This window comes from Ctenopharyngodon idella, chromosome 1 (genome assembly GCF_019924925.1).
Source record: "Ctenopharyngodon idella isolate HZGC_01 chromosome 1, HZGC01, whole genome shotgun sequence".
Lineage (NCBI taxonomy): Eukaryota > Metazoa > Chordata > Actinopteri > Cypriniformes > Xenocyprididae > Ctenopharyngodon > Ctenopharyngodon idella.
The window spans coordinates 13,495,296-13,512,324 of record NC_067220.1 but is presented as its reverse complement, the minus strand read 5'-3'; the positions used below and the strand labels follow the sequence as shown (position 1 = coordinate 13,512,324).

Sequence of the window (17,029 nt, the reverse complement as noted above, 5' to 3'; positions counted from 1 at the left end):
TCAATGCGCTGGAACTCATCTATCTCGTGAACGCACGGACAGACGTTACCGAAAGCTAGTGATTACAGTTTATAAAGTGATAATTATGGATATTTTTCTTACAGAAATGCATTGCTTCACTTCAGAAGGCTTTTGTTAACCACCTGGAGCAGTATGAATTACTTTTATGATGGATGGATGCACTTTTTTGGGCTTCAAAAAATGGTACCATTCACTCCCATTATAAAGCTTGGAAGAGCCAGGATATTTTTTTAATATAACTACAATTGTGTTTGGCTGAAAGAAGAAAGTCATATACACCTAGGATGGCTTAAGGGTGAGTAAATTATGGGATAATTTTCATTTTTGAGTGAACTATCCCTTTAAATTACAATACCACAATAAGCAATATAATACTAAAATGCGATTGGCATGATCAAACCTGCCAGATCTAACAAAAAGATGCAACTTCAAGATGCACTGAATCCAGTAAAATGCATTTAATGTTTGCAAAGTCTAATAAAGGAAACTAGTCGCAACTTAAGGACATTTATTTTAGCCTAAAATTAGATTTTTACCTACTAGCCTGTTACTCAGTTCATTATATTTAGTGAATTGAATAGGTCCTGTAGAGTAAATTACATTGTATCACTCAAACCTGAGCAAATCGAATGCCAATAATGAAACCGGTCACAATTAACAAAACTTATTGGCTATTTAAAACATTATCATCCAACGTGATGGCAAATAGGCTTTCCAACTAATGTAAATCAATATTTACATTGTAATAATAGTAAATTTATCTCTCACACACACGTCCCTCATTGTCCCACAAATTCACATCTACTGTCCTGCAACAGAGTAATAACCAGGTGGTCACCCTACATGGGAACCAAAAAAATGTACGCATTTTGGATAATGGCATCTTGGTGGGGACATTTTGTCCCCTTAAAATAGGGAATACCTGAACGACACACACAATCGCACACACACTGAAAAGCCAATAAATAAAGGTGCAAAAATGTTCAGTGCTTTTCTGCTCACTGTGTCCAGAATTTTAGATTTCGGTTCAATTCAGTGCATCACTAGAACAAGTATGTGTTTGAACATCAGACATTGTGTCTTTATTTGGCAAATAAAGTTTCTCATGTCTTATGTAAGCCTTAGTGTTTGCACAGTTCAGGTAACAGACTGATGATTCTATCAATAATGTTTGTCCTTTCCATTTCAAAGATCATGCTCTTCCTGCTTTAAGTTCTTTTGAGAGGGCTATAGTCCGTCACAGAGAGATTTCCTGGTCGCAAGGCACTTTTAAAGGGTTGTGTGTGTGTGCGTATATGTTGTTTTCCGTTCCCTTGAGAATCCTCTGCCTCCACTTTATGGAAATGTCAGTGATCACCCTGTCTCTTCCGCTGCGTGAGTCCGTGTGATGTGTGTACGCAAGTGTGTGTGGACAGCTTGTGCTGGAATTCACTGAAATGTTTGTGTGTGTGTTTGATGTGTAAATGTCACTGATCAACCCATTTCTTCCACCTGATTACCCATGCTTGCTTCTACCTGTCTGTGTGCTCATATCTTCTCTGTGGGTAAATGTATCCTGAGGCCAGAGGAAAAGACTGGTGCATTATGTGTGTGGGGCCACTTAACTCCCCCAAACTGAAGGACTGTGCAGAGAATGCATGCGGCTGTCACACCATCTCATTATATTGGAACCACAAAAAAGGTCAGATCACATGGTGCTATCATACTCGCATGGTGTATTTGGCACTAGAAGAAATAATGTTTTGCCTCATTAAGCACGGCATCAAGCTCCTTTCCTGTGAGATAAACGCAGTAATCGCCCATCGGTTAAGGATTAAAGGTGTCGGCACAAAGTTTCAGTCCTGAACAATGATGACGTCATTCGGTAACATTTAGTGGTGCTTTATGACTAGTAATGTTATGCTTGTTCATGGGTCATTGACAAATAGCTTGTGTCAAGAAGTTCTAGAAATGAATCTGAATGCAACCTAAATGAATATTGCCTTGTCAAGTTTAGTTATATGGTATTTAGGGGTGGGAGGAAAAATCTATCCATCGATGCATCGCGATTCTCTCTCCAACGATTCTGGATCGATTCTGAGCTTAGTTTTTATTCAGATGCGCGATGCGCTGCGTGTGCTTTAGAAACTCCCGGGTTCTGCTTGCTCCCAATTCCTCACACACATACACCACTCGAACCTTCCGTAAAATAATCGTTCATAAAGTTCGGACAGGTTGAAGCGAATTATGACATTCGAGGGCTTCACTGCACAGGATGCGCTGTGAGAGATGCGTGCTTTGTTCGATGTTGCTGCGCGCGGTCTCGCCCGTCGGTATTTTCCTTACAAATGCTCTACGAAGGCATCATTCATGTCGTTTGGAATGCAGTGGACTTATACATTTAAAATATGAAACTCACTTACAAAAGGCTGCTTTCAATTTCAAATGCTGACGCTTTGTTTGTGAAGAGTGCTCGCGCATGCGGCTGTGCGCGACTCCGTGTAAGTAGTTTAATGTACTTGCGTCTCAAAATGGTTTTATGACGCAAAATTAATGTAAACACAGCCAGTTTTGTCTTATGGGATAAAATGGACAGGACAAACCGCATTACTTATTACATTTCAAAAGAGATCCGTGCGTGAATGCAACTTATTAGATCTCCCGCTGTCTATGATATAACAATCAAACGACAGTAAACATGAGAAAGAAAACATTCAGATGATCTTAAATACTGAAAGCACTCTTTGTTTATTGCTTGTAATATGTTCCATTGCTCCTCTTTATTATTTGCTACTTTTTATGTTTTGAAGTTATATTAGTTTAAAATTCTTAACATACAATTTTTTTCAATTTGTAATTGTTTTAAAAAGTAGGCCTACTTATAATTACTTATGTAAGGATATGTAAATGTAAGGATTTTAAGGTTTTTAAGTTGGTAAACTAATTAATTAATTGATAAGAAAAAAAAAAGTTGATCGAGAATCATTTTGGAATGGGAACGTGACTCCCGGAATCGGATCGTGAGGTGACTAAAGATTCCCACCCCTAATGGTATTTTACTTATTTTATATATATTTTCTAGATTCTTATTGACCTAGACAGGGGCCTGTAGGGATCTTCTCTATGATATAATTTTCTGTTTTTCATTTTCTGCATGTTTCTGCATATTGGTTGTACCCAGTGTTATTTATTTATTTTTTATTTCTATATTTTTTGCACTATTATAGGTTTTGTTAATATTTTTGAATTAGATTTTATTTTTGTATTTTCTTTGTAATTTTTTTTATGTCTTTATAATTCTCAGTTTTAGTTTTAGTTATTTTAGTACTTCAATACTTCTGTTAATGTTTATTTTATTTTAAGGAATGATTTTTTTATATAGTTTTAATTTATGATAATAACCCTGGTTGCACCACATGACCTTGATTTGGCGGACAAAGGTTTTGAAATATTAATAAGCAGTTATGTTCATATATATATATATATATATATATATATATATATATGTATATGTGTATATATATATATAATATATATATTTCAAATTATTTAAATATAAAAGATTATCCCAAACTACTTAAGGTGTTCTTTTCAAAAAAATACTTTTTTTATTATTATTATATTAATTATAAAAAATGAAAAATGTTTTAATGTATTTTTGAATGGCCTTATACTGCCTCCAACAATATCAAAGTGAATTTATTTCAAATTATTTGAAGTATTAAAGGGGACATATTATACTCCTTTCTGGTTTCCCCAGAATGTGTCTGTGAAGTTTCAGCTCAAAATACCCCACAGATCATTTATTATAGCTTGTCAAATTTGCCCCTATTTGGGTGTGAGCAAGAACACAACATTTTTGTGTGTGTCCCTTTAAATGCAAATGAGTTGCTGCTTCTGCCCCCTTTCCAGAAGAGGGGGGAGCTTTAACAGCTCGTGCTTCAACAACAACAAAACTGGAGAATCTCAAGCAGCCAATATGTCAGAAATTGTCAGTAACGGTGTTCAGCCTTACATGTTCGAACCGGAGTCGGACACTGATGGAGAGACTCAGGAAGAAGTTACAACTTTTAGAATGCATCTGGACGTTTCTGAATGGTTGGTTGATAAATGTCTGTAGTTGTTGTGGAGTTAGGTTGATTTCAACTCATCCTACTGTTTTCAATTTTGGAACATAACTTGTCCCACACCATGAATGACAGCTAGTTTTGCATGGGCAAACATCACTCAAAAATCTTGTTAAGAGTTAATACTTCACATTTCCGTTTTATCACCTTGGTGCGTTTAAGCAAAGCACTTAGTGGCTTCAGGAGGGCTGTTTCTGCAATTAGTCTTTTTTTGGATGAAAGCGTCTGCTAAATGGCAAGTAATTTGCTAACAAGTGTGGAGGGAGGCACTGAGGCATTGGCCTTTAGCTTCACAATAGCAGACCTAAGACATTTTTTTCCAGCAGAGTCAGTAAGAATGTTTCAATTAAATGGTGACCTGGGATGCTTCAGTGGGCACACACCAAATGAGAAGACTGTTCCAAAAGGTACGCAGCAACATCATGCTGTCTTCTAAGATACCATATTTAGCACAAATCCCAAGACAGCATCTCATGTATACATATAGAACAGACAATGCAATCCCAGAATGCATTGCAACAAGCTCTGTGAAGAAATACAGTATATCCCACTGTAGATGGTGGATGTAGTTGTGATGTTAACCGTAAAAAAAATAAAATAAAATAAATAAATAAATATATATACACTATATTGCCAAAAGTATTGGGATACCCCTCCAAATCATTGCATTCAGGTGTTCCAATCACTTCCATGGCCACAGGTGTATAAAATCAAGCACCTAGGCATGCAGACTGCTACTACAAACATTTGTGAAAGAATGGGTCGCTCTCAGGAGCTCAGTGAATTCAAGCGTGGTACCATGATAGGTTGCCACCTGTGCAATAAGTCCATTCGTGAAATTTCCTCACTACTAAATATTCCACGGTCAACTGTTAGTGGTATTATAACAAAGTGGAAGCAATTGGAAACAACAGTAACTCAGCCACGAAAAGGTAGGCCACGTAAAATCACAGAGCGGGGTCAGCGCATGCTGTGGCGCACAGTGCGCAGAAGTCACCAACTTTCTGCAGAGTCAGTAGCTACAGACCTCCAAACTTTGTGTGGCCTTCAGATTAGCTCAATGGAATGGGTTTTCATGGCCGAGCAGCTGCATCCAAGCCTTACATCACCAAGTGCAATGCGAAGCGTCGGATGCAGTGGTGTAAAGCACGCCGCGACTGGACTCTAGAGCAGTGGAGACGTGTTCTCTGGAGTGACACTTCTCTGTCTGGCAATCCGATGGATGAGTCTGGGTTTGGCGGTTGCCAGGAGAACGGTACTTGCCTGACTGCATTGTGCCAAGTGTAAAGTTTGGTGGAGGGGGGATTATGGTGTGGGGTTGTTTTTCAGGGGTTAGGCTTGTGAAAGGAACCCTTAATGCTTCAGCATACCAAGACATTTTGGACAATTTCATGCTCCCAACTTTGTGGGAACAGTTTGGGAATGGCCCCTTCCTTTTCCAACATGACTGCGTGCCAGTGCAGAAAGCAAGGTCCATAAAGACATGGATGAGTGAGTTTGGTGTGGAGGAACTTGACTGGCCTGAACAGAGTCCTGACCTCAACCCGATAGAACACCTTTGGGATAAATTAGAACTGAGACTGCGAGCCAGGCCTTCTCGTCCAACATCAGTGCCTGACCTCACAAATGCACTTCTAGAAGAATGGTCAAAAATTCCCATAAACACACTCCTAAACCTTGTGGAAAGCCTTCCCAGAAGAGTTGAAGCTGTTATAGCTGCAAAGGGTGGGCCAACTCCATATTAAACCCTATGGATTAAGAATGGGATGTCATTAAAGTATATATATATATATACAGTATGCTTCATTCATTTATTGGCTCTATATAACGTTTTTTGTCTGATTCCGAAGAATTTCAGTAATCTAAGTACTTTTGCCATATCAAGACTTAAATTACTTTTGCCATCATCTAGCACTTATTTAAAGGGATAGTGATAGAATATAACCCTTTAAGGCTTTTTATTAAAATTTGTTTTCTTTGTAATTGACACAATATTATTTTTTTCTATTTCAAAAGGAATATTTATGCATTTTTGATTATCATATTCAAGTCAAGTCAAATTTATTTGTATAGCGCCTTTCACAATGCACATTGTTTCACAGCAGCTATATAGAAAATCATGATGATAATGTTTATAATATCTTAATATCTTCATGCCTTTTAGTTGCATTTAGCAGATTAGAGCTGGGCGATAATATAGTTTACATTGGTTAGTGATCATCATATGAAAATAATTGTGTTATTGATATAGCCCAGAATTTCAGAATATCATACTTAATTCAGTACTGAAAAGTATCAACAAAAATAGTTTCATGTTGTATGAAAGTATCAAATTGCTAGCTTAGCAATGTGCTAAAGCCAAGCTGTTAGTTAAAAATGCTGTCATCAAATTGTATTGAATCAATTTTAAGTGGCCATTTGTGTGCTTCACGTCAGTGGTTGTCCTTTTTTCCTTTTGTCCTTTGCTAAATCATTCAATGCTTTTTGCAACAGAGCTTACAGTATATCTGTGAATGTACATTCAGTTTGATACGGCAGTTCCAAGACCGAATGGAATGTTTTTATCCTTTTGACACTTATTCATATAGTGTGAATTGCACACAGGCTTCCACACATTTAGAGAGAGCGGGAGAGCTCATATTATCAGTCTCATCTAAGGTCACATGCCTTCCCTACTGTTTTCTATTGGTCAATTCTTCAGAATTAGTGATGTCATCTGAAGCCATTCTGACTATAGATGGAGAGATTAGATTCACAATACACAAAGGCCTTGACACAAGTTTCTCACAAAACACTAGATTGAAAGTCCCTTTGAGATCTTTTTCTGCATTTATTTGGTAAAATAAAGGTCTGAATTTGTGTGTGACAATAACTGTGCACTACTGACATGAAGGTGACTTATTCTTGTGACAAATAAAAACCCTTCCCTCCACAATAACTGTGTGTCTAGGGACAAGTGTGTATTTGCAGATGTTCTCAGAAGTATATTTCATTTTTATTAAATCTTTTTGCTACAGCCCAAGGACTCATACGTAAAACTATGTTAAGAGAGGGCACCAGTAAGCCTAATATAGAAAGAGTCAAAAAATTTCAGATGATGATTTAATGGTGAAGTGTGTATATTTTCAATGTTAAATAAAATATTTTCATATCTAGATTATTTCTGTCATGATAAGGTCCAAGAAGATGACGAAGAAGGTTAGCGTGCAAATAACAAAATAACTTTAATAATGCAAAACAAAGGCGGTATTCCATCCAAACAGAGTAGCAGCATAACAACACAAACACCAGACTATGAACAGAAAGAACTGAAGGACTTAAATACACTAATTGGATGCAAACAGATGTGATCGAATTAATCATATAATGAATAACCATGGAAACTACCTAGTGGCGGGAAAATTACAGGTGCTGGTCATATAATTAGAATATCGTGAAAAAGTTCATTTTTTTATTGTAAATTATTTTAAAAAATGAAACTTTCATATATTCTAGATTCCCTACATGTAAAGTAAAACATTTCAAAAGTTTTTTTTTGTAAATTTGTTGATTAGAGCGTACAGCTAATGAAAGTCCAAAATCCAGTATCTCAAAATATTAGAATATTTACATTTGAGTTTCATTAAATGACCATCCCTACAGTATAAAATCCGGGTATCTTTTGTTTTTTGAAACCACACTAATGGGGAAGACTGCTGACTTGGCAATGGTCCAGGAGACAATCATTGACACCCTCCACAAAGAGAGTAAGTCACAGAAGGTCATTACTGAATGGGGTGGCTGTTTACAGAGTGAAATATCAAAGCATATTAAATGCAAAGTTGACTGGAAGGAAGAAATTGGGTAGGCAAAGGTGCACAAGCAACAGGGATGACCGCAAGCTTGACAATACTGTCAAGTAAAGCCGATTCAAACACTTGGGAGAGCTTCACAATGAGTAGAATGAAGCCGGAGTCAGCACATCAAGAGTCACCACACTCAGACATCTTCAGGAAAAGGACTACCAAGCCACTTCTGAACCAGAGACAATGTCAGAAGCATCTTACCTGGGCTAAGGAGAAAAAGAACTGGACAGTGAACAGTGGTCGAAAGTCCTCTTTTCAGATAAAAGTAAATTTTGCATTTCATGTTGAAATCATGGTCCCAGAGTCTGAAGGAAGACTGGAGAGGCACAGAATCCAAGCTGCTTGAAGTCTAGTGTGAAGTTTCTGAAGTCAATAATGATTTGGGGGGGGGGGGGGGCGTGACGTCTGCTGGTGTTGGTCCATTGTGTTTTATCAAGTGCAAAGTCAATGCAGCCATCTTCCAGGAGATTTTGAAGCACTTTATGCTTCCATCTGCTGACAAGCTTTATGGAGATGCTGATTTCCTTTTCCAGCAGGACTTTAGCACCTGCCCACAGTGCAAAAACCACTTCCAAGTGGTTTGCTGACCATGATATTACTGTGCTTTATTGGCCAGCCAATATGCCTGACCTGAATCTATGGGATATTTTCAAGAGAAAGATGAGAAACAGTCGATCCAACAATATACAGATGATCTGAAGGCTCAATAGTGCCTCAGCAGTGCCACAGGCTGATCACTACCATGCCACACTTCACTGATGCAGTAATTTGTGCTAGGAGCAAGTCATTTGCTGTAATATGTCCTGCCGATCAAGTATTGAGTGCACAAAAGAACATACTTTAAAGAACTTTAACTTTTCTGTACGCTCTAATCATAAAAATTAAAAAAAAAAAAAACTTTTGAAATGTTTTACTTTACATGTAGGGAATCTAGAATATATGAAAGTTTCATTTTTAAAAATAATTTATAATAAAAAAATGAACTTTTTGATGATATTCTAATTATATGACCAGCACCTGTAGAACAAAGGAAAACGTCTCGGGTTACTGGTGTAACCCTTGTTCCCTGAGTAAGGGAACGAGACGCTACGTCGAATGACGTGATGGGAACCCTCTGCGTGATTGCGTCGTGAAGCACTTCTGTATCCAACCAATGATGAGACGAGACGTCAGAGGCGGGTGACGTCACGGACCAGGAAACTATAAAGCATACCCAGAACAAAGAACGCTAGCTTCTGAATTATGGCTGAAGCAAGATGCTCCCAGGTACGCTGGGGGTACGGCAACGTGACGTAGCGTCTCGTTCCCTTACTCAGGGAACAAGGGTTACACCAGTAACCCGAGACGTTCCCTTTCGTGGAAACTATCGACGCTACGTCGAATGACGTGATGGGAACGCTGTCCCAACTACGCCGTATCACCGAGTGCCTGTCTGCGATCTTGTGGACAGAACCGAGGAACCCGGAGTAGCGCTCATGTCTAGGTTGTAAAACCTGTTGAATGTGTGCTGGGACGACCAACCAGCTGCATCACATATATCATTCAATGATACTCCTGACATTAATGCCTTGGAGGCCGCCATACCCCTGGTGGAGTGAGCACGGACATCTAGAGGACATGGCTGTCCGGCCGTTTCATAGGCAAGTGAGATGGCCTCGACCACCCACTTACTCATCCTCTGCTTAGATGCTGGGCCCCCTTTCTTAGGGGACCCATAACATACGAACAGCTGGTCTGTTTTTCGCCACAGGGCAGCTCTGTGGACATATGTATCTAAGGCCCTGACGGGGCAAAGCAGATTGCGTTTCTCCTGATCCGGATCTACAAAAGGAGGAGGACAAAAAGCCTGGAGCACAATAGGACCTGGGACGTTGGTGGGGACCTTTGGCACGTAGCCAGGTCTAGTGTGTAGGAAAGCCTTAACCATACCAGGCGCAAATTCCAGACACGAAGGAGCAACTGACAGTGCTTGTAAATCTCCTATTCTTTTAAGAGACGAGATTGCCAGAAGAAATATCGTTTTTAGAGTGAGGAATTTCCCTGACACCTCTTCTAGTGGTTCGAAGGGAGCCTCAGCTAGCCCCTCTAGCACTATAGCCAAGTCCCAGGCTGGAGTTCTTGTGCGCACTGCAGGCCTCAGCCTCAGCGTGCCACGGAGGAAGCGTATGACAAGAGGGTCTCGACCCACCGAGCAACCCCCTACCGGAGCATGATAAGCCGAGATAGCTGCTACGTAAACCTTCAATGTTGAAGTAGATAATCCTTCCGAGAATTTTTCTTGAAGGAACTGAAGCACAAGGCTAACAGATGACTGGACAGGGTCCGTATTTCGTTGGCTACACCAAGTAGAAAACAACTTCCATTTATATGCATATAGCTTCCTTGTGGAGGGAGCTCTGGAGTGAAGGATGGTCTCCACAACCTCGGTTGGGAGACCAGCCTCTATGAGCCTTGCCCCCTCAGAGGCCAGGCCCACAGTTTCCATAGTTCTGGGCGGGGATGGAGTATTGTGCCGCCCGCCTGAGACAGGAGATCCTGCCTGAGAGGAAGCTCCAATGGAGAGCCGTCTAACAGGGACATTAGGTCCGCAAACCATATCCTGGTCGGCCAGTACGGAGCCACCAGTATTAGGCTGACCCCTTCCTGGCGTACTTTTTCCAGAATTCCCGGGAGCAGAGCGACCGGGGGAAATGCATACAGACGTAGCCTCGGCCACGTCTGTAGCATAGCGTCCAGCCCCAGAGGTGCTGGGTACGTTAGGGAGTACCACAGTGGGCACTGGGTTGACTCTCCCGAAGCAAATAGGTCTACTTCCGCTTGACCGAATCTTTTCCAGATGAGCTCCACCACCTCGGTGTGGAGTCTCCATTCCCCGGGCGTCGGCGCCTGCCTCGACAGGGCGTCCGCTCCCACATTTTGATGCCCTGGAATATATGCTGCTTTCAATGAGAGGAGCTTTCCCTGGGCCCACAGGAGGATCCGACGGGCCAAGTTGCAAAGTCGGCGAGACCGCAGACCCCCCTGATGGTTGATATATGAGACCACCGTCGTGTTGTCCGTGCGGACCAACACGTGATGGTCCCTCAGGTCTGGGAGGAAGTGTTTCAATGCAAGAAATACCGCCATCATCTCCAGCCGATTTATGTGCCAGGAGAGCTGATGGTCCTCCCATAAACCCTGAGCCGAGCAACCACTCATGATCGCCCCCCAGCCCGTGAGGGAAGCATCCGTCGTAAGCATTACACGACGACGAGAAGTCCCCAACACGGGTCCCTGGGACAGGAACCAAGGCTTTTTCCACATGACCAGAGCATGAAGGCATCGCCGTGTGACTTTGATCATGCGAAAAGGATTTCCAATGGAGGAAACCCCCTGGTCCTGAGCCACCACTGTAAGGGCCTCATGTGCAGAAGGCCAAAAGTTACCACGTTGGACGCAGCTGCCATAAGACCCGACAGTCTCTGAAACTGTTTTACAGTGAGTGACTGGCCTAACTTCACCCCTTTCACGGCCCCGAGAATGGAACTCACACAAGCAGGGGATAGATATGCCTGCATCGTGGTAGAGTCCCACACTACCCCTAAGTAGTTGGTAATTTGATTCGGGACCAGCACACTTTTCTTGGCATTGAGCCTCAGCCCAAGCTTCTTCATGTGCGACAGAACAACATCTCGATGTTGAACTGCCAATCGTTCTGTTTGAGCTAATATCAACCAATCGTCGATATAGTTCAGCACGCGGATGCCCTGGAGTCTCAACGGAGCCAGAGCTGCATCCACGCACTTCGTGAACGTGCGGGGTGATAAAGATAGGCCGAAGGGAAGAACCTTGTATTGGTAAGCTTCGCCCCCGAAAGCAAACCTGAGGAACTTCCTGTGATGAGGATGGATGGATACATGAAAGTATGCGTCTTTCAGGTCTATCGCCACAAACCAGTCCTCGGACCTGATCTGTGGGATAATCTGTTTGAGTGTAAGCATTTTGAACTTTAACTTTTGTACAGATCGATTTAGCACACGTAAATCTATGATCGGACGTAATCCTCCATCCTTCTTTGGAACAATGAAGTAGCGGCTGTAAAACCCTGACAGCTTGCTGGGAGGAGGAACCCTTTCTATAGCTCCTTTTTGCAAGAGTGTCATAACCTCTTGTTCCATAATCAGAGACTGCTCTGGGGTCACCACTGTTGGAAGAACCCCGTTGAACCCGGGCGGCCGAGAGCCAAACTGTATTTTGTAACCCTGTTCTACAATGAGCAGCACCCATTTCGAAATGTTCGGGAGACGTTTCCATTCTTCCATAAATTCTACTAAGGGAACCAGTCTCTCGAGACTGGCCTCTGATGTTTTTTGAGCACTTGGCTCGTTGGTCTGACACGGCGCACCGGCAGACAAACGAATCAAGTGATGACCGACCCTCCTCGGAGGATCGGTGGAGGCCGCTGCGCCCTGACGCACACTGGGTGGCAGGGTTGGCAGAACGGCCCCCTGAGGGCGCCGAAGGGGAACAGGTACCAGATTTTTTAATACCCGAACCTCTCCGGGAGGGGCTGCCCTCGTAAGTCCCGGACAGCTGGCGTCAGGACTTCTTTTTTGAAGCCTTCCGGGAAATAATGACAGTCCTCAGATCCGCCCTACCCCCGGAAGACTTCGCCTGTGCTGGCCGCCCCGGTCCCCAAGCTCTCTGCGGGGGAGCACGGGTGGCCACACTGGCCTTCTGTTGCGCTCTGTGCGCCGAGGAGCCGGCTATCGGCTGAGGCTGCTCCCGCTCAGCAGCCCCAGGGGGATGAATACGGCGGGGAAGGAATCTCTGGAAGGCCGCTGATTGTTTACGTGTCTCCTGGAACCTATCGACGACAGATGACACTGCGTCGCCGAATAGGCCCACAGGAGACAGCGGCGCATCCATGAGGATGTTCTTATCTTTCTCCTTTATATCTGACAAATTGAGCCATAAGTGCCTCTCTGTGGCCACCAAGGCTGCCATAGAGCGGCCAATTGATTTGGCCGTCTCCTTGGTGGCCCGGAGAGCTAGATCTGTCGCCCTCCTGAGCTCCTGTATGGTCTCAAATGTCGCTTCCCCGCTTTCATCTATTTCCCCCAGCAGATCAGCCTGGTAAGCTTGCAGAATGGACATTGTATGAAGGCAAGCTGCAGCCTGACCTGCTGCCGAATAAGCCTTGCCCACCAAGCCCGATGTTGTCTTTAATGGCTTAGTGGGCAATGTCGGGGTCTTAAGGGACGATGCAGACTCGGGCGAGAGATAGCTCGCAAGCGTCTCTTCGACCCGAGGCATCGCCCCATAGCCGTGGTGTTTCAGCCCCACGATGTTACTATATGTGGATGTTTGGGGGCTGAACACACGATATTGCACAGGTCTATTCCACGACCTCGACACCTCGGTGTGGAGGTCGGGAAAGAACGGCAGACCCCGACGCTGGGGTAGTGACCGTGCGGGGAGAAAGCGCTCATCAAGCTTGCTTTTTGGTTTCGTTTCGCTTCTCTCCGCGGGCCAGTCTATTTTTAGCTTATCGACTGCCCTGGTTACTACCTCCAGCAGCTCCTCATAAGCTGGAGACGAGGATGGCGGGTCCTCATCTCCAGCCTCGACGCTCACCACGTCAACCTCCTCAGAGGAAGATATGTTAAGCGTCGGTGTCTCCCTCCGGGGGGAAGAAACCGCAGCGCGTGCTTCCACCGCCAAAGGAGAGACACTGGGTCTGGCAGGTAAGGGGAGAGATAAGGCAGAGCCCGTCTCTCCCCCCTCTACCAGATCCATTTGTGATCCCCACGAATGCAGCCTCCGCTGTGCCTCAGCAGCAGCGGGACCAGATCCGCGGGGAACACTCGCCGCGGCACCCTCCTCAAAGAGCGCGCGGCGTGATCGTCTGATCGTCTCGTCTCATCATTGGTTGGATACAGAAGTGCTTCACGACGCAATCACGCAGAGGGTTCCCATCACGTCATTCGACGTAGCGTCGATAGTTCCCACGAAAGGGAACTTACTAGAGAGCTAAGGCATGCAAAACAGGAACAAAATGCAGTGAAAATGAAACCAAAACTAAGCATAATTGTTACAATTTCTGCCACAGAACAAAAAATAATAAAGGTAACTGACATTTTATATATGACAATTCTGTCTCTTATCTTGCAATTCTGAGTTTGTCTCACTTTTTTCCCCTCACCATTCAGAATTTTAATCGCAATTTAATCCAAATTGTCTTTCAAATTCTCTTTAAAGGTGAAGCATGAAGTTTCTGTGACACTAGTGGCACCTAGCAGAATTACAAAAATACAACATATTTTGCAAATGCCCCTTTCGCGTGTCGCACCTCTCCCAACTCAAACGTCACAAATACAGCTTTTACGGGTGCTTGTGAAGGCATGTCTCAACAAGTAAAATTATGCTACTTTCAGTAAAAGGTCCACCATATACTTTTAGCTGTGTTGCTGTGTGTCATGAGTAATCAACTGAGTAGGTTAATAACACTCTATAGCCAATGTGAGCGTCTCGCTTGTAATAAACATTTTTTGATATGATGTGCCACAGCTGTTTGAGGCTTGTCTACACAGGACACATCAAAGTAAACAATATAAACTGGAACATTTGTCTTTCTGAACGGGTTCTGAACCGTTCGCTTTGATGTGTTCATGACCTATTTAATCTTTGTTTAATGCTCTAAATGCAGCGAATATTGGCTTGTATTTCTGTAACTGAAGCTGAATGTCTTTTCCTATGTACTGAGCCCAGAATTTTAAACGGTGTGTGTGTAACGGGCGAAGGCCGGTAAGAGTTGTGCATGTAAACCTCAATCCCCTGATTTCAAGAGGCGCTCTAGCATCTGACGGTCTTTAGCCTCCTTGTTAGAGTGTCCGACTCCCATGCCCGCGGACCCGGGTTCGAGTCCCGCTTAGAGCTGGTGGTTCGAGGAGGGGGTTGCATTGGTGCTGTGATGGGAGTGAGTTTTAGGGGGGTGAGTGTAACGGACGTAGGCTGGTAAGAGCGGTGTGTGTAAACCTCACTCCCCTGATCCCAAGAGGCAGTCTAGTGACTGATGCTAGAGTCTCTAGCCTCCTTGTTAGAGCGCCCGATTCCCAATATCTATCTATCCATCTATCTATGTCTATGTCTCTCTCTCTCTCTCTCAACAGTATACGGTATATACTGTATATATATACTCATATAATGAGATGTAGTCTAAATGTGTACTCAGGCACAGTTATCAGTCTAGAAATGGCCAAAAATTGGCTGATGAATCGGCCTGGGTGATATATTGGTCATTAATCAGAGTTGCATTTGGCTGCTATAGTGAGCTTGAACTGTTTTAAATATCATGGTCAGCACTTTATTCTTCCGCTCAGTGTGCTTTCATTCATGCATCATAATTAGCCATCTTTGCACATTTAAAAAAGTTTAACTGTTCATTATATCAAAATTAAACATGGGTTTTCATTCAGTTATTAATGTTCTCTTTACAGACACCGCTCCGTACTTTAAAACTGAGGCAGGGGGTGCTCAAACACACCTGGAGGGGAACAGACTTGTGCTCACCTGTCTGGCTGAGGGCAGCTGGCCGCTGGAGTTCAAATGGATGAGAAACAACACAGACATCACTGAATACACACCAGAGTACAGGTAAAAATGAACACACACTCTCTGCTATCTGTTTGCTGTTTACATGTTGTATCCAAAGTTCAACCAAGTTCATGAAACATGTCATTGTGGGCTTTAACTTGGCGGTCTTTGGGAACTATTCCAGATCATGAAGTCTGCATAAAACAGCAAAACAGAGAACTCCCAAGCCACAAATTTTTAAATTTTCAAAATTCATGGGATTTTTTTAAAGAAGTTTATAACACTATTTTGGTAAAAGTAACCATTATCTTAACTTGCCCCCATGTAATGAGGTCATTGGATTCTGTGTTGGAGATTGTACAGCAGAAAATAGTGCTACAATATAAAATAATATAGACAGTGCAGAGTCCTTTGGGATCTCATTTGTACTGTTCCCTTCTTTGGCCTCTTTCTCTTGTCTGGTCATCCATCTTTAACCCCTCATGTTTTGGAGACATTATTATTAGTGACCTCAGAGTTGTGTATAATAAAGTAATGGTGTATAATAAGAACAGTGTTAGCAAGATGAGCGATGAGGTCTATTTTCATCTATTTTAAAGCCAAAAAATTTGACTCTAATGGGATAGTTCACCGAAAAATGAAAGTTGGGTAACACTTTAGTTTAGGATCCAGTTCTCACTATTAACTAGTAGCTTATTGTGGGCGCTCACACCAAAAGCGCCCACAGCACTGATCTATATCCATAAGTGGCGCGCACATAAAGCTGCCTCTCAAACAGCTCGCAAGTACCAAATTGAGTGGCTTACTGCGATTAAATGGTTAAAAACATACACGATTATGTCAAAATGCCCATCTTGGTGTGTATTCAGGTAAACACAGTCAGTTTTGGAATGAAAATAGTTGAACAGTATACAGTATATTGGATCCGTGCATAAGCTCTTAAAGTGACAGCAGCTGCTGTCTGTCGTGTTAATCAAAGAACAAAAGACAAAGAGAAAATCGCTCACTGCTTTTGTAACTTTAATTGTAAGTATTAATCTGTATTTAATTTTTACAATGAAGACTATCAGTGTTATTTTACATTTGATTACTTTATTTTCTGTAGCATTTCTTACCTGAATACTACCGTTAGACCAACCTGAAAAACCTAAAGCTGTGTTTTTTCATTTGTCTCTTTGTTCTATTGTATTTATTTGTGCTATAGTTTGTAATTTATTTGTTCTTATTTTATTTGACTTTTTAATTGTCTTTTTTTTTTTTTTGTAAATTTAGTTTCAAAAGTTTCAAATAAAGCCTCACTGTGCTGTGCATAAGCTATTGCAAAATTACCCAAATTATCAAAAAAATTATGAGATAATAATAAAAATATCTGTATGGCAGTATATATGGCAGTTTTCCCTGCGTTATCTAAAATGATACAGAATATTGTTATTTTTCAAGGTATCGTATCGAAGTTGGAAATTCCAGTATCGTGACAACACT

At 42.3% G+C, this 17,029-nt stretch overlaps 1 protein-coding gene across 2 annotated transcripts in view; it reads left to right on the top strand.

Moving 5' to 3' along the window:
• sdk1b (sidekick cell adhesion molecule 1b) overlaps positions 1-17,029 on the top strand; it is a 253,500-nt gene that overhangs the window by 85,545 nt on the left and 150,926 nt on the right. For both annotated transcript variants that reach the window (XM_051903427.1, XM_051903423.1), the window contains exon 3: positions 15,451-15,607. In XM_051903427.1, the coding sequence (XP_051759387.1) occupies positions 15,451-15,607 (157 nt within the window). The remainder of the gene's footprint in view (positions 1-15,450; positions 15,608-17,029) is intronic.